Source organism: Peromyscus eremicus, chromosome 1, assembly GCF_949786415.1.
Source record: "Peromyscus eremicus chromosome 1, PerEre_H2_v1, whole genome shotgun sequence".
Taxonomy (NCBI): Eukaryota; Metazoa; Chordata; class Mammalia; order Rodentia; family Cricetidae; genus Peromyscus; species Peromyscus eremicus.
Window position 1 is genome coordinate 97,128,886 of NC_081416.1, and position 19,448 is coordinate 97,148,333.

General features: G+C 36.8%; 2 protein-coding genes across 2 annotated transcripts; one reads left to right on the forward strand and one right to left on the reverse strand.

Moving 5' to 3' along the window:
- The first annotated feature begins 7,641 nt into the window (after positions 1-7,641).
- Positions 7,642-8,592, forward strand: LOC131911865 (olfactory receptor 51H1-like). The gene has a single exon (XM_059264311.1). The coding sequence runs from the start codon at positions 7,642-7,644 to the stop codon at positions 8,590-8,592; it is 951 nt and encodes a 316-aa protein (XP_059120294.1).
- A 7,845-nt stretch (positions 8,593-16,437) lies between these two features.
- Positions 16,438-17,398, reverse strand: LOC131901602 (olfactory receptor 51H1-like). The gene is given in 2 exon segments (XM_059252709.1): positions 16,438-16,638; positions 16,640-17,398. Coding segments are annotated over 2 exon segments (960 nt in total).
- Positions 17,399-19,448: the final 2,050 nt, after the last annotated feature.

Below are 19,448 nucleotides of genomic sequence, written 5' to 3' on the forward strand. Positions count from 1 at the left end.
CTTGTAAAATATATTCATATATAAAGGCAATCTAGATGAAATTCCCAAATAATAAGAGAGACAGAGCCTCAACTGGCCATCTCTTGTCACCAAATGAAGCTTCCAATTCCAGGAATAGTTTTCATCTAAGTGAATTGTTAGCCAAAAGGGTGCCATGGGAACCCCTAAACAACCCAGGCTGTTTCCAGTTCTACAAGTTATTCTTCATAAACAGAAGGCAGCACCCCATTGTTGAAGCCAAACCTACACAACTCATTGAATATGGAGAAGTTGAGGGGCTTTGTAGGGGGATGGTACTCTGCACAGTATCAAAGGAGAAATGTAAACTCTAACCCAGCTACAACCCCTGTGATCTACAATAGTGTCCTGCCTGCAAGGTATGCTAGTGTAATGGTGGCACAGAGCTTGTGGGAATAACCAACCAATATCTGATTGAACATAAGTTCCACTCCACAGACAGAACCTATACCCAACACTGTTTTGGTGACCAAGAATCTGTGACTAGATAGCACGGAGACCTAGGATTAGAAACAAACACTACTGTTTTAAATACAAAAGAAAACAACAATGACAAGATGTATAGCAATATGACTCAATGACATTCTGCTATAATCATAGATGAGTGCCTTGCCCAGCTATCATCATAGAAGTTTCCTCCTGCAGCAGATGGGAACCAATATAGAGAACGAGAAACCTTAGAACATTAAATCCTAAACAGAATATCTCCATCAAATCCCGCCCCCCTTAGGGCTCAAAGAACCCTGCAAAATAGCTGGAAGAAAGAATGTAAGAGTCAGAGGGGTTGGAGAACATCAAGAAAACAAGGCCTTCTGAATCAACAGGATCAATGCACATATGAACTCACTGAGACTGAAGCAGCATGCACAGGGCTTACAAGGGTCTGCACTAGATATGTCCCTAGGGCTGACAGGACACATGCTGGCATCCCTAACCCAGAAACTGTCTCCAGTTGATAACCACCTACAAATGAAAATTTAGTTTCCTCCAATGGAGTCTCATTGGGGAAACAAATTACTCTTAAAGGTAGGATCCAAGCCCAGCAGTAGATGGCCAACAGAAAATGAACTTAATGGCAGCATTGGAGGATTCTTGCCTCATAATGTTGTATCAGGTCTTTTAAAATTTTATCTTATTTTTGTTTTTATCTTATTATATTCTATTTATACAATTTTCTCTTTTTACCATACAGGTTTTTTTTGTATATCATGGCTTCCAATTTGATGTTTTTATGGGATTCCTAAGTATGGGAACAAGTAGGTCTCTGCATCTACATCTGTTTCTTGTGCTTTTTATGGGCTCTTTTCCTTTTATTTGCTTGTTTTTGTCCTATTCTGACGTATTATTTTTGTTTTATCTTATTATAACATATTTTACTTTATTTTATTATTAGCTTGTTTGTTTTCTAATAAGAGACAAAATGGGGTGGATTGAGAGTAGAGGTTCAGAGGTACTGGAAGGAGTATAAGGAGGGATATATTTTGTGAGAAAAAGAAAACTATTTTCAATAAAAGGAAGAAATAGTTATCACTGATTATTAAATTAAATCAGTTTACCAAGTTCATCCCACAAGTACTGAGATATACTAGTACTGAGTACACTTGGAGTACACTGAGTTGGAAAATATCTAGGTTATTGTGTAGTATGTAGGATATTAGAAAGGGAACACACAATGAACACTGTTAGATTATCATGTAAGAATCCAGCATAATAAAAGAGATCAGAGAACCTTCTTGGATATAAGGTTGAAGTTGAAATCCAAAGTGAGGAAATGTGTGTTTTTCTAGCTCAACATGTGCTCTTCTTTGCATATGCAATTTCTTTTTGAACACTTTGTCTCTTGTTTTTAACTCTCTTTACACACAACATACTTTGTAATATATGTGGAAACAGATAAATGAAGACAAGAAAACAAATCAACACATTAAACACTGAATGCCGTGTGGCTATAATGGAGTAAGACCAATTCAAATTGGAGTAGGTATGACTACATGGGAAAGGCAGAGAGGTGGGAAGCTACTTTCTAATATTCCACACCCCAGTGGCACAGTTATAACTTAAAATAATATTTTATCTCTTTTGTGAAAATCTGAAAGAGAGGTGGGTTAAAGCTTCCAAACCAGTTATAAAATAATTTTGCTTACAGCCCTCATCTGATCAGCACACACTATGGCATGTGTTGAAATATCACATTAAGCTCCATTAATGTGCCAATAAACACATATTAATCAGGTTTTTAAAACTGTTATAACAAAAAGATAACTATGTGGGAGATGTTAATCTATTATTTTGACTTGCTTCAGGATAGTGTGTGGAGTCTCCTGGGAATGTCTAGTTTCTCATACTTAGTTTCTGTCCCAAGGGCACTTAGTGGCAGTGTTACTTGTGTTCTCAGTTCCTTATAGACAAGCATGACCATGAGCTATGTGCACATACACTTGGCTGGACAGTAAATGGGCAGGGGACCTCCTCTTCGGGTGAGAGCCAGGTAAGATGCTCAGAGCAAGTAGACCAAGCACATTGGGCAGTGATTGTTGATAAGTGAGACGGAAGGAACAGAACAGAGCAGGGGAACAGAGAAAAGAGTTGGCGGGGAGCAGGTGAACAGAAGTAAAGGACTACAGATGAAAGAGCAGAGAAGTTTAGACGATGGGTTTGGAGTAAGAGACACAAACTGAAGATCATGGGAACTGAATGAGAAATCTGCAAGAAACTTGCAAGCAATACTTTTTTCCAGGAGAAAACATCAAAGCCAGTTATGGACTAGACATGGAGTAGAATTGCTGTGTGGGCCACACAGTGACACTATATTCTTTATTTTCCCACATAGCCTTTAAATTTGGCTGATAGCTATACTTTCATGAATATTTTTAAATAGGATTTTTTTTCATTTTTTTAAGTTGACTCCAGTTCTACCTTTTTATGGATCGCCCGTGTTCTGAACTCCTTTCCCACTCTCTTAAGAATGACTATTTTTATGTTGCAACATATAAAATTAATCATGATATTTTTAACCATCACAAAAGTAATTTAAAATGGGCAGAACAGAGATTTTTTTTAACTGTAAGGAAAACAGAGGATGAGACCACAGACAGAAATGAGTAATCAGCTTCTTACAGTTAGCTATGATCATACCAGGCTCTAGTTCCTTCATATTTTTTCAATCATCTGTTTTCTCCGTGACTAAAACTTCTGGGCACAGAAATCTGTATACAGTGCTGTTCCTACCTGTCTCTAATTCTTTCAATACCAAGTAAATCACAAAACATAAAATAAAAAGAGATACCAATGTAGATTAAGCAGATGCATGGGCACCTTGCTCATATAGTTGGATTTATTTGACATGTAGGAGGAGATTTAAGTTCCATGTTTTTATTATTATTATTATTATTATTATTATTATTATTATTATTATTATTTTGGTTTTGTGAGACACGGTTTCTCTGAGTAGTTTTGTTGCCTGTCCTGGATCTCACTCTGTAGACCAGGCTGGCCTCGAACTCACAGAGATCTGCCTGGCTCAGCCTCCCGAGTGCTGGGATTAAAGGCGTGTGCCATCATCACCCCGCAAGGTCCATGTTTTAATAGCTGCCCAGGTGATGGTAATATAGATGTGATTCACAAACTAATTACATATTTTAAATATTTAGATAATTAGAATGCTAATTATATATTTTTAAAGCCAAAGAATGTGAGTGCTCTGTACATCTAGTTCATCAATGTGTGTCAAAGCAAACAGTCAAAGTCAAAACTCTAAAATCATTCCACCACGTAATAGCCTGATTGTGATGCCCATTTCACCTGATAACAGCCTGCTGATGCCCTTGGATTTTCTTGCTTTCTAACCTCTGATTTTGTTTTTCCTTACCCTTTTACTGTAGCATTTGGATTTTTAGAGATATTTTATACAGCAGTTTTAATTTAATCCTAAAAAAAACCATAAATATGTTCCCTTTACTATTGTAGTATTGTTAAAAGGTTTATTTGCGCCAGGCAGTGGTGGCGCACTCCTTTAATCCCAGCACTCGGGAGGCAGAGCCAGGCGAACCTGTCTGAGTTCGAGGCCAGCCTGGGCTACAGAGTGAGTTCCAGGAAAGGCGCAAAACTACACAAAGAAACCCTGTCTCAAAAAACAAACAAGCAAAAAAAGGTTTATTTGCCTCCAATATATCAACCCAAAAGTAAAGAGATATGAAATAGGGACATTTTATGTTTTTAAAAAATTGTCAGTGGGGCTAGGGTTTAGGTAAGTAGTACAACATGTTCTTAAGATATATAATGCATTGAGTTCAGTGGCCAGCTGGAGGAAACAAGGCAGTCAGGCAGGCGGGTGGGTAGGTGGAAGGAAGGAAGAAAGAAAGGAAGGAAGGAAGGAAGGAAGGAAGGAAGGAAGGAAGGAAGGAAGGAAGGAAGGAAGGAATGAAAGAGGAAGAAGAAGACAGGAGAAGAAAGTAAAAATAATTCAATTAGTACACATTCATTTGTGACATAATAGGATCTTTTCTCAACTGATACGGTGCTAATATAAAATGCTATTTCTTATATTTTTGGTTGTGAGTCTAGCCTTTAACGGCTGAGCCATCTCGGAGGGGACTGGACCTGCCTGGACTGAGTCTACCAGGTTGATCTCAGTCCGCGGAGGAGGCTTTGCCCTGGAGGAGGTGGGAATAGGGGGTGGGCTGGGGGGAAGGTGAGGGGGTGGGAGGGGAGAGAAGAAGGGAATCCGTGGCTGATATGTAGAACTGAACCGTATTACAAAATAAAAATATATGTATATATATATATATATATATATATATAAATACAAAAAAAAGATGTTATCTTTTCTTAGCTAGCTATTATAATCAATTATACTGATTGATTTTCAAATATTAGGTCTGCCTTACATCCTCAGAAAAATACTCCACTATCTTTTATAGTATGCAATTTCTTTTATATATTACTGAATTATATTGTTAATACTATGTTGACTATTTTGTATCTTACTATAAGGAATACTTATAAGGTATATAGTTATTTTTGCTTGTATTACCTTTGATTCATTTTTGTTAGGGTATTACTGGATTCATGAAATAAATAAATGAAATGGATTCTGTCTTAAAACAATAAAAATTGGATTGCTGTAAAAAAAAAGAAAAAAAAATAAATAAAGTGCTATTTCTTATTTTTTCAATATATTTTTGAAATTGTCATGTCTTCAGTTATATATTTTTATAAATTGCCAATATTATACTTTAGTGATTGAAGTAACTTCATACTGCAAAGAGAAACAACAAATTATGTATTGCAAAGAGAAACAACAAATATAATATTGTTGTTCTCAATATTATGCAGAATATATCTGCAATATTGTGTCATGTTTCTCCCTTAAAACTATTACAATAGCCACACCACTCACAAATTGCTTAATATTGATGGCTTTATTCATAGGACAAAGTTTGCAATTATAATGAAATAGTCTTTATTTTGCATCAACTTATGAATATGTTGTGTGAAACATTAGTGTGGGTCTTCATAACTAACTTTGCTATGAGTAGAATGGTTTAAATTTTGGCAATTTTCAGTTTCAACCCAATGCCTGTTACTCTTACAGGCACATTTCTACCATTATCGATAATACTCTTTTTTTTTTTTTTTCAGGCTTCAACTGTTTTGTTTTTTTTTTTTTTTGGCTTTATTTCATCATACTAGCACTGTAGCACAATGGATAGCGCACTGGACTTCTAGACAAGTGATACTCTTTTTAAAAGACCCTGGAAAACAGCCATTCTAACATTGATAAAATCTTGGCATGAGTAAATAAATAATATAACTAAGTCATAATGTGGAAGTGAAAAACAGAAAGATTAAATTCCCTTATGAGTATCTGATAGTCTACCACTCTCTGTTACGGAAATACTGACAATATGACAACTTGAATACAAATCAGAAATAGATATATTGACTGAAAAACATTCACCAGATTTTACCTTATGGGTAATTTCTTTCAACTTTCCTTCCAGAAGAAACATTACAGATATTGACTACTAGTTTCCTATCTTCGTGGCATAGATATTGAGATAACATACTTACAAATGTGTATGAATTGAAGATATCAAAAGAGAACAAGTGGTGTGATTTTCGCACCAGCAAAGTATATACTGGTTGAATGATGCTATTTTAAAAGCAAAGATGAGCCGGGCAGTGGTGGCACACACCTTTAATCCCAGCACTTGGGAGGCAGAGGCAGGTGGATCTCTGTGAGTTCGAGGCCAGCCTGGACTACAAAGTGAGTTCCAGGAAAGGCACAAAGCTACACAGAAAAACCCTGTCTCAAAAAACCATAAAAAGAAAATTTCCAAGGCAATAATCAGGCAGTGTTTACATTCTGAAGCTAATAACTGAAATACTTGGATAAAATGTTTTGGGGCTGGAGGGATGGCTCAGCGGTTAAGAGTACTGGCTGTTCTTCCAGAGGTCCTGAGTTCAATTCACAGCAACCAAGTGGTGGCTCACAACCATCTGTAATGAGATCTGGTGCGCTCTTCTGGCCTGCAGGGATACATGTAGACAGAACACTGTGTACATAATAAATAAATAAATCTTTAAAAAAAAACAATAAATAAAAACAAAGATGGCCTAAGACTCTGTGAAGCCTTTAATGAAATTTCTAGTTGTAAGGAATATACCTCACTTATAAAAACACTAACATTAACTTCAGAATAAAGAACTCACTTGAGGAAAACCTTAGTGGATGTAAATGATCAGTAAGAGAACCCAAAAGAAAAATGCCACACAGTTGCCTTAGCTCCTAGAAAGGGAGAAGTTTGCAATAGTCATATGCTTTATAGAAATTTTTGCGAATAGGTTCATGTTGAGTTTCAAGAATGGTTCTTAAATTATGGTCTTAAATAAATGTAGCTGGCATATTCACACATGTTTTACATGTGGGTGGATATGGGCTGGTACATTTTATACTATGCTCTTTGCTATATTAAAATAAGGTTAAGGAAAATTGCATCTACTTTTTAAATTTGTGACAATGAAATGTTAATTTAAAAATTTTTTATTCAACAAAATGTCATTGTCCACACTGTTCATTGTGAATGCACTGGAGTCAATGTGAGGCAGATTAATGAACATATGATCGGATGGTTTGTATGTATATATTCATTTATGCATACATATGAATATGTGTATATGAGTTTGTATGCATGTGGGCTTGTGAAATTTGGTGCAGTGTGGAACTAAGAGCTTCGTGACTTTTAAATTATTATTTTTAGCTCATTTCTCTAAGCTAGCAAGAAGTTGTATGTTTGCTTATTTTCTTTTAAACCTTGAAAATTGTCAAAGAAGAGAGATTTAAGTTCTTAACTGTGTAAATATGAAATGTTTAGTCTCGTTTTCATTTTCCAGGTGAACAAATAAGCCCAAGAAAAGGCACCTCACCATATATGAACTGTTGAGGAAAGACAAAGACAACATAACATAAAAGCTCTGCAGACATTTTTTTTAACTTTATTCTTTCCTTTGTGGTTCTACTTAAGCACTCATAAAACCAGTTAACTCTCTCATGTGAGACGATATTTCAGTTTTGGAGTGTGAACTAGTGAGAGAGTTAGCTTACTTGGTGGTAAGAACATTATGATAAACTTGAACGGATCACATGCCAGCCGCCCAGTTTTCATTCTGACAGGCATCCCAGGGATGCCAGACAAGAACCCATGGATGGCCTTTCCCCTGGGATTTCTCTACACACTCACTCTCCTTGGAAATGGCACCATCTTAGCAGTTGTCAAGGTGGAGCAGAGCCTCCATGAGCCTATGTACTACTTCCTCTGCATCTTGGCTCTGACTGATGTTAGTCTCTCCATGTCCACCTTGCCCTCCATGCTCAGCATCTTCTGGTTCAATGCCCCTGAGATTCCCTTCGATGCATGTGTGACACAGATGTTCTTCATTCATGTGTTTGGATTGGTAGATTCTGGAGTCTTACTGTCCATGGCCTTTGACAGATATGTGGCCATCCGAGATCCTCTGCATTATGCTTCCATCCTCACTCATGGTGTTATTGGAAAGATTGGGCTAGTTGTCTTTGCCCGGGCAGTCTGTGTGGTCTTCCCTGTGCCCTTTCTTATAAAGAGGCTGCCCTTCTGTCGTCCCAATGTCTTATCTCACTCATACTGTCTTCACCAAGATATGATGCGCCTAGCCTGTGCCAGCACCCGTGTCAACAGTCTCTATGGCCTCATCGTGGTCATCCTCACACTGGGGCTTGATGCTCTCATCATTCTCTTCTCCTACATACTCATCCTGAAGACAGTGCTGGGCATTGCCTCCAGAGCTGAGAGGCTCAAAGCCCTCAATACCTGCCTCTCTCACATATGTGCTGTGCTTCTCTTTTATATTCCTTTCATTGGTGCCACCATGATCCACAGATTTGGGAAACATTTATCACCAATCATGCACATGCTAATGGCCAATATCTACCTTCTTCTGCCCCCTGTGCTAAACCCCATTGTCTACAGTGTGAAGAACAAACAGATAAGAGGTCGGGTCATGCGAATGTTCCAGGGGAGAAAGAGCAGAGCCTAGTCAAATGGAATCTCATGTAAAATAAAAATTAAGTTAACCCTGGAGTAATTCATATTTCCACTTTCAACAGCTATAACACAATCCAATTTTGAAATTTGATTAGAATATAATGTAGGAGTGAAAAGGCTGTAGGCAAAGATAAAACACATCACTTTTGTTATGGTTGTATTAAATTTAGAAAGCATATACTTAAATATCTGCTATCATAAATCAAATTTAATTTGGTAATATTGTACTTTTATTTACAAAAGTGAACATGAGCACCAGTAATGACATATCTGTTTACAGATAACCCTTATGAGTGTAATCTTTGTCCTTTCTATTAGTTCTTTGAGAAATTATTCTTACAATGTTAAGTAATATTTGATGTATTAGTTAAAGAATAGTTGCATCAAGAATGATTCAATAAGTCCCACTTGCCACCATGATCCACAGATTTGGGAAACATTTATCACCAATCATGCACATGCTACTATGCTACTGAATAACTGGGTTATGAAATATTATATTTTTAATAGAGAAAACAAAGTTTTATAATACCACACAACAATTCAATTACCTTTATGTTTAGGTATTTATGTTTTGAAAGAATTCTGTGATAAAATTAAATCATACACATTATTCCTAGTACACATCTTTTCTTTTAAATGAGACAATTTTCCTTCACACATTTAATTCAGTCATACAGAATTTTTTGACCTGGCAAGACTGTTGCCAATTTTACTGTGTACTAAAGGTTTTGATAAAAATTGACAGAATAAAGCTACTTCAGGGTTTGTGTAAGTTGAGTGGAAATGCTGAGCATAAGTGAGGGATTTTCAAGGCACTGTACACATGTACAGATGAATATGTAACATGCTCTTGTATTTATGCTAATATATGGTTTAATAGTACTTCAAGTATAAGACCACTAATTTGTTAGAAGTCATTTAACCATCAATTAATATGTATTTAACACTAAGAAATACCAGTAATTCTCTAGAACCCAGGGATACCCCTATTTCCTGTTCAGTTCTGCAATGTTTCTCTGCAAAGAAGAGCACTCAGATGATTCCAATGCAAGCAAGATCATATTAGAATTCTGTATTTAATGTGTAGGTGTTAACTAATAAAACTAGATTATTTATCTATCTCATTGAATTCTTCAACTATCTTGGAAAATAGTTTTGACAAGCATTTTTTACAGAAGGAAAGTGAGACCCAGAGCAGAAACTTGTCAAGGTCATCCTACTTCTAAGTGACATAGCTGAATTCAAATGCTAAGCTATTTTCCTGAAACCTGTAAACTGAGATTTGACCCATGACTCTGGGTTTCCAAGACTCACAAGCAAATTCAGAAGAGAAAAGGTGCCACGGACTGGCCCATCGGGGGTACCACGACCGTAGGGGGACCAGAGCTTGGGTAGTCAGGAAGGCAAGGATTCGGCGAATGACAGACAGACAACACTCTCAGAAGTGGTTTGAATCTGCTGCAATTTTACTTCTGCAAATCAGTAGTTTATATACAGAAAAGAAAACTATCAAGTCATACAAGGAACAACAAGAGCTTGGCAATAATTCAATTATATCATCTTTAAAAAAAAACAGCAAGCACACAATTATTAATCGGTGCTAGATATATCCCTTCACCCATAAGAACTTTATAACCCAAAGATCAGTCTGTGTTTTTTAAACTTAGTACAGTCCCTAGACTTGTGTAGGCTTCTTGTAGCTGTGTCCTTCATCTTTATCTCAGCCGCTCATTAGTTTATTATGCATTTTTTTTTTTTTTAGTTTTCGTGACCCATTTAGCCAATTTGGATGCTGCAGATCCTCCTTAAATCTTTCTTTAGTTCTTTTATCACATATCTGTTTTAATATAAAACCTTTTTACCTGTTGGAATATGGACTCTTGTACTTTTACTCCTGTAAGGGGAAGGAGTTCTGTTGTAGTCCTTAAGTTTTCCATATTGAACTTCCTCAACAGAGGGGCCCATTATCTGTCTCTTATGAGATAATGTTTTTTGTCATAAATCACTTTAGTTGGGATTCCTAAAGGATTCCTAGTGGGTGAGTGTTCATTCCCTAGAAGTGCCTGAACTATTATACTTTTTTTTATCTAGTGGCTTGGGGTCTTAACGTTAATTTGGATAGGGGATAGGAGGACAGAGTAAGATGGAGTCCTGGTAAGGAAAACTAACACTAAAGACCTTCAAAAAGGCCATTTGAAAATCTACTACTATAGAAGATTCCTTAAATATACACATAACACATACACATATACATATATGTGAGGATTTAAATAGAGTTATCCAGTCATAAGGAAGTAACTCTTGTCCCAGACACTACAGGATATTAAATAAAAAAATCTAGGGCCAGGTATGGGTTACATGTTTTGCAATTGGTCAGTGGAATCCCATAGACCTCCCAAATATTACAAGCCAGTAACATTGCTCTTGATTGCCCTTCAGAACTTGACAGTAAGTCTGTATTGCTGAATATATCACATACTTGGGCCATTGGACATGGAGACACAAATCTGCTGCTGATCTTGAAATTTCATCCATACTGAGTGGGTTTCTATTCATAGAAAAACATCAACAATCTTATTTAACTGCAAATTCTGTGAGCTACAAAAATGACTTCACTGCAGCTTAGACTACTAGCAATAGTGGAGAGGGTGCCTGAACTGGCTTACCCCAGTAATCAGATTGGTGAATACCCTAACTGTCATTATAGAGCCTTTCTCCAATAACTGATGGAAACAGATGCAGAGATCCACAGCCAAATACCAGGATGATATAAAGGAGTCCAATTGAAGAGAGTAAAGAGGGATTCTATGAGCAAAGGGAATCAAGATTATGATGGGGAAACCTACAGAGACAACCAAACCAAACAAATGGGAACTCATGAAATTTAGATCAACAGCTGTGGAGCCTGCATGGGACTGGACTAGGCCCTATGCACAGCAAGACAGATGTGTAGCTTGATCTGTTTAAGGGGACGCCTGGCAGTAGGATCAGAATCCATCTCTGGTGCATTAACAGGCCTTTTGGAGCCCACTTCTATGATGGGACACTTCACACAGCCTTGAGGAGGGGAGGGCTTGGACCTGCCTCTATTAAATGTACCTCTCCATGGGAGGCCTTACCTACTTGTAGGAGGGAATAGAGGCTGGTTTGGGAGGGGGAGACTGGAGGGGCAGGAGGAGGGAAGGGGGTATCTTTGGTATGTAAAAAGAATAAAATATTCTTAATTTAAAAAAAACGACTGGGCTGACAAGATATGTCCACTAGTACCACAGTGGCATGACTGTTGAGAGTAACCAATCTTGTTGAATTTAAAGCCCACTCCAGCAGACAGAACCTATATCTGGTACAAAAATAAATAAATAAAATTAAAATAAAAAATACAGCTAAGTCTGTTTGACCATAGGCCCCAGGGGAGAACCCAATACTATTATTCTGATAAATGGACATAGTGCTAAAGTGTCACCTAAATTCTTGTCTTTATACCCATAGTCTAGTGAATGTATCACCCAATTCTCACCAGAGAAACTTCTTTTGGTAGTTAATACAGATTCCTGACTCTGACCAGTGAAACAGATAAGCTAACTATAGATTCTTCCTCAGCTTCTCCAAATTCAATCCCCCATTTCCATCCTTAGCTCTGTAGCACACAGACAACTATGCCCACCTTCTCCCCCTACTCCCATCTCCAGTGGACCCCACAGGGTCCCCTCTCCTATCCTCCATACCCCTACTACTTGCTTTATCCCCATCCCCAACTCCAAAAGACATTCCCTGGGAACCCACAGGCTACTCCAGCAAAGGAAGCAGGTAAGCAAACTGCAGATCGTCACCTCTCCTTCCATTCCTCAAACTCCAATATGACAATCTCATTCTGAGCTCTATAGCAGACCTTCTACTGTGGCCTCTCCTTACTCTCTGCTCCATTACCAGGGCAATAAGTAGATCCTGGTGTAACACCCTGCTTTGCTCCCTACTGTAAGCATGCTCAGCACAGTACCAGCTCATCCCCATTCCTAAATTCAGAAACTCTATTCCTAATCTCCCAAATCCAGAGAAACATTTTACCTAGAATCCCCAATGGCCACACCCATCAAAATCCCAGAAGAATTTTCTTCCAGGCAACACACACCTACTACACTCTTGAGAACCAGAGAGGAAACTGAAACCAAAGAACAAAACACTCATCTAACAAAGACAAGACCAGATATCAGCTCCTAAATGTAACCAGAAGACAGAGCATTCTGTCCCAAACACCCTATTATACCTAGCTGTTGCTTCCCAAATTACCACTCAGAGGTTTATATTAATTATAAATGTTTGGCCAATGGCTCAGGCTTGTTGCTATCTAGCGCTTACATTTAAAGTAACCCATATTTCTTATCTATGCTTTGCCGTGTGGTTCATGGCTTGTTACTTCATTTTCTACATGTCTTGCTTCCGTGGCATCTGGTTGGCATCTTCCCCAACTCTGCACTTTTTCATCTCAGTCCTCAGTTTGATTGTACTGCCTAACATTATTCTGCCTCATTATTGGCCAAACAACTTTTATTATCAATCAATGAGAGCAACCTATTCACAGCATACAGAAGGATATCCCACAACACCTAAAATTACATTTTCCAAATGCCAGATGCCTAGACACTAGCATAAAAATGCAATCAAAAACAGCCAGGACAAAGAATTGGTGTTATAGACCAATTTCCCTTATGAACATAGATGCAACAATTTTCAATGACATACTTGCAAACTGAATCCAAGAATACATCAAAAAGATCTTCTATCATGGACAAGTAGGCTTTATCCCAGAGATGCAGGGATGGTTCAACATACATAAAACAATAAATGTAATCCAGAATATAAACAAACTTAAAGAAAAAAACCACATGATCATTTCATTAGATGAGAAAAGGCTGCTGACAAAATTCAACATCCCTTTATGATAAAAGTCCTAGAGATACTAAAGATACAAGGGACATAGCTTATAGAAAATCCATAGAAACCTCAAACTAAATAGAGATAAACTCAAAGCAATTTCACTAAAATCAGGGATGAGACAAGGTTGTCTACTCTCTCCATACTTAATTCAATATAGTACTTGAAGTCTTAGCTAGAGTAATATGACAATTGGAGATCAAGAGTATACAAATTGGAAAGAAGAAAGTGAAAATGTATTTATTTCCAGATGTTATTGCTGTGGGATGGTCTGTATGTCAAATTGCTCTGATTGGTCAATAAATAAAACACTGATTAGCCAGTGGCCAGGCAGGAAGTATAGGTGGGACTAACAGAGAACGGGAAGGCGGAGGAAGTCACTGCCAGCCACCGCCATGACAAGCAGCACGTGAAGACACCGGTAAGCCATGAGCCACGTGACAAGGTATAGATTTATGGAAATGGATTAATTTAAGCTATAAGAACAGTTATCAAGAAGCCTGCCATGGCCATACAGTTTGTAAGCAATATAAGTCTCTGTGTTTACTTGGTTGGGTCTGAGCGGCTGTGGGTCTGGCAGGTAACAAAGATTTGTCCTGACTGTGGGCAAGGCAGGAAAACTCTAGCATGTTATGGTAATATACATAAGTAACCCTAAAATTCCATAACAGAACTCCTAGAGTTGAAAAACACTTTCAGCAAACTAGATGAATACAAAATTAACTAACAGAAATCAGTAGACTTCCTATATATAATGATAAATGGACTGAGAAAGAAATCAAGGAGACAACAACACCTTTCACAAGAGCCTCAAATAATATAAAATATCTTGGGGTAACTCTAACCAACCAAGTGAGAGATTTATGAATTGCATGATAAAAATTTCAAGTCTTTGAAGAAAGAAGTTGTAAAAGATATCAGAAGATAAAAAGATCTCCCATTCTCATGGATTAATATGATTAACATAGTAAAAATGGCCATCCTACCAATAGCAGTCTATACTTTCAATACAATAAGCATTGGAATTCCAACACAATTCTTCACAGATCTTAAAAGGTCAATTCTCAGCTTCATGTGCAAAAACAAAGAGCACAGATAGCTAAAACAATCCTGAACAATAAAAGAACTGCTGGTGGTTTCACCATTCCTGATTTCAATGCTATAATAATAAAAACAGCATGATATTGGCACAAAAACAGACATATTGATTGATGGAATTGAGTTGAAGACCCAGACATAGATCAACATACCTATGAACACCTGATTTTTTTTATAAAGAAGCCATAAATAAACACTGGAGAAAATATCATCTTCAACAAATGGTGCTGGTCAAACTGGATTGCTGCATGTAGAAGAATGCAAATAGAGCCATACTTATCAACTTGCACAAAAACTCATCTCCAAATAAATCAAATACATCAACATAAATCAGATACCCTGAATCTGATAGAAGAGAAAGTGGGGAATATTCTTGAACTCATTGATACAGGAGACTTTCTGAACAGAACAGTTAACACAGCACTAAACTCAACAAATAATAAATGAGACCTAAAGAAAATGAGAAGCTTCTGCAAGACAAACGACATAATCATTTGGACAGAGCAGCAGTCTAGAGAATGGGAAAAGATGTTCAACAACTCCATAATCTATAGAGAACTAATAACCAAAATATATAAAGAAATCAAGAAACTAGACACCTTGTCTGTGATAATCAAGCTTCTCTTAATGAGTTCCTCATTTTCATTCTAAGTTTACAACCTTTCAAACACTCTTCACTCAGAACAACCCTGAACATGCTTATTACTCAACATGTGCAATGCAATCTTTATTCAAAATATTCAATATATATAATACAAAATATACATATTTAAAATATTTTAAAATATACATCACAGCGAACCTTCAAATGAAATCTGTCTACAATGACACTCAATATTCTTGGGAAAGTCTGTATAGCTGGGCCTTGGCCTACAAAATCAATAACTTTGTGGTTATATTTTTTCTCTTGGAATTTATGCCTAACTCTCTCCTTGATAGACAGGCCATGATTCTTAGATACGCTAACATGTAAAATTATCTAACACTGTATCTTTTACTTAGTAGTCTATAAATGAAGGTTCTTATCTTCCTTGGTGTTCAATGTTCTTTAATAATTCCTAATTTTACATACAACTTTATAGCTCACAAATAGCTCTAATAATGGCTTCTTATTAAATTTGTTGTTTAATTTAGTTCATAATCATTGTAGATAACATGAAATGTTTCCATTTTCAAAACTTAAAACTTGTCTAAAGAAAAACAATGTAACACCTACTGTCATTCAACTCCCATCTGGAACAGCTAAAGTCAGCCTCAAGTGTTTGGTCCTAAGTTGTACAATAGAACAATACTTTGATTTACATTTATATTCTTAATAATAAAATCTGGCCATTTTCTGTCTTAAAATAAGCTTTAATAGAGTGTTGTTCATTTTCTCTTGTTATATAATATATATATAGTTTTTTTTCATCTTCTACATTCATTCAGGCAACTTCTAACAAATGCTTTAAATTATTATGTTAAATAAAATAAATTACATTAACTATAACTTTAAAGACACAAAACTTTTCACTTATTTTTGATCAATGAACTTATTTTCAAAATAGTAAATTCCCTGCTTTCATCTAGTATATAATAAATCTTAACTATATGTTTACAGAGAAATACAGCTTTTGTATATATAAAAATTCTGTATCAAGAAAAAGACAATTTGGCACAGCAAAATGAAGTGTCTATTTTCTGAGCAGATAAATATGTCTTTTCACAATGCAACTCAAACAGAAAAATTTAAAAAATAAACATTTTATTTTCATAGTTATATCTCAGTTTTTACAAAACTATTTCTCTATCAAACTGGTAAGTTTTAACCCTCTGTAGTAGCAATTTTGGTTCGAACAAATATCTGGATAATCTTTTTTCGTATTTCCTTGGTCTTCACAGTATAAACTATGGGGTTGAGCACAGGGGGGACAAGAAGGTAAGCGTTTGCCATAAGGGCATGAGTCAGTGGTGACAAGTGCTTTCCAAAGCGATGGATGACTGATACCCCAATCAATGGCACATTAGAAGATAAGTACAGCGCAGATGTGTGAAACACAAGTGTTGAGAGCCTTCAGCCGGCCCTCCCCAGAAGCAATAGCCATCACCGTGCGGAGTATGAACACATAGGAGAAGAGGATAGAGAGGGAGTCAGAGCCCTTGGTGAAGATGACAGCTATAAGGCCATAGAGACTGTTAACACGGGTGCTGGCACAGGCAAGGCGCATCACATCTTGATGGAGGCAGAAGGAATGGGAGAGGATGTTGGAGCGATAAAAAGGGAGCCTCTTGATGAGGAAAGGCACAGGGAAGACCACGCAGACTGCTCTTGACAAGATGAGTATCCCTATTTTACAGACCACACCATTGGTTAAAATGGTGCCGTATCTGAGAGGGTTCCAGATCGCTACAACACGATCGATGGCCATTGCAACTAACACTCCTGACTCAATGGCTGAGAAGGTGTGAATGAAGTACATCTGAATAAGACAACCATCAAAGCTTATAAATTTGTAGTTAAACCAGAATATGCCAAGCATAGAGGGCAGAGTACAAAGGGTGAGCCCCATATCAGCAAATGCCAACATACACAGAAAGTAGTACATAGGAATGTGCAGAGATGATTCAGTCTTGATTGTAGAGATGATAATACCATTGCCAAAGAGAGCAATGACATATATAGCACCCAGTGGGAATGCCATCCAATAATACTTCTGCTCAAGTCCGGGGATTCCAGTTAAAACAAAGTACAGATGCTGGAATTGGGAGTGGTTATGATCTGCCATGAAGTCAATATGATATAGGCATGGAGAGGAATCTTTGGGAATCCTGGTGAGTGTCTTCCTAAAGCAACAATGGTAGGGTTTATTGATGTGTTACAATCTGCCCTCCCCAGGAGTACAGCCATTTTATTTCCTCATGAGTGTGTATGTGAAGTCACTGAAATTACCACTCTAAGGAAGATCTTGGTTGAAGACACATCTAATGGTCCAGGGAAAATGACACACTCAGGTACACATAGTACCGTTAGCTTAAAGAACACAGTGTACTACCATTCTGAGAAGCAAAAATCTCTCATTTCCTATCCTTTCCTCCTCATCAATATCCTATATGTTGACTAATCAGCAACTGAGGAGGTAAAACAACCTCCTTGAAAATCTTTCAACCTTAAGACATAGTTTTCTTTATTAATTGATCAGATTCAGGATTATTAAGAAGCACACATCTTATATTTAGACCCCAGCTCTCCCTGTTATCTCTATGTGATTCACACCTAGGGCAATTCGGTGCCAGTGACTGACTGAGGGCAAATTATACAGTACAATTCTAATGATGTTAGTATAAAATATGAAATTCCGATTTGTCATAATGATTGCCACTCCCACTAGTCACACTCCTTGGGCTCTTAAAATGCCTAGTTCATATTTGTATATTTCTACTCAAAGTACAAAATTCCTTCATCCTTCTGAGTCTGGGTGTAAGCACAGATCGTCCTGAATCCAAACACTTCAGCTACATCCATCATTAAAATGAAAGTGTTTATCTCTTCTAAGTTGCTGAGATATTAGTAAAAAGCAAAATAAATCATGGTTGTGGAAGCAATACTAGAATCCTTTCCAGAGTAAGCTATTTATACTGTCAATATAAGATGCACTGAGGTTCACCTACAGATCATATCATATTACACTTTTCTATTTCTAAGGCACATTTATCATGTAACACATTCTGATTTAGGAAGAGGCATGGTCACCTTAATGGAAATTTGTAGTTTATACTTCTACTACCAGAACCAACATCTATTTTTTTCCAAAGATCCCCTTGAGAAAGTCATGGTATGCTTCTCAGCCAGAAGTGGAACACACCCAAAGGGATCACTGTGAAGAAAAAAAGATAATGTGAGCTTGGTATCATAATAATTCAGAATAAATGTGTGTTGTTAGTATTCATGCTAGATTTTCATGGTTTTTTTTTATTCTGTGGTTTCTGGAGGTTTTATTTCTCAGGTGAGGCAGGGTTCTTTTCAGTCAGTGGAAGCTGAAGTTGATAGATTCTCCCCAACACAAAGAATCATAGTTATTTAATATCTCTTGTAATTAAAAACTATTTCACCCTCTGCTCTGCTTTTATTAAGCAGCTCACCCTGTGGTTGTGCATCCAATCCTGGCTGATTCTCTGACATAGAAAATATGTTATAACTGCTTTCAATTATGCTTTAACTCTTCCAGAAATTTTTCTCTAAAAGATTTCTTACTAAGAGTTGAGACATCTTACTAATTCTATGCAATGGTCATTTCTTTCCATTGTGCCTATGAAATGCTGTTGACTATTCACTAAAATATTTCATCTTTTGTGTTAACATTTTATCTATACATTTTCTATCTCTCCAATAAATTATTGTATCAGATATTTGAACCTGAGTGCTTTTTGAGGAATGAAAATTCTTTCTTTTTAATTTAAAGATTTAAAATTCAAAATTCTTTTTGTCTTCAAACTATAAACATATTAAAAAATCTGCAGCCATGGGAATTATATTTAAAAGTCCTTAAAAGTCAATGTTCTTCTCTGTTCTGTTATGTTGCTGATTATCTTCATGCCAATTTTAGGTTCTTCATTTGTTCCTGTTCATCGCCCCAACTTTTTCCAGTTTAACTTGGCACTTTAAATATGTAAACACTTCCATCTTTAAAAAAACAAAACAAAACTGTGTACAATCTAAAGTTTATCTAGCCATTTGCATCCCAAAGGGAATGTTTGTTCAAAACCTACAGATCTATAGTCACAGATTTGCTAAAGCTCTCACAGAGCTCTGCCTTATGAAACAAGTTACCAAAACAG

Bases quoted from the DNA above. Each gene is read 5' to 3' on its own strand.
- LOC131911865 (XM_059264311.1), top strand. From the start codon at position 7,642: ATGATAAACTTGAACGGATCACATGCCAGCCGCCCAGTTTTCATTCTG.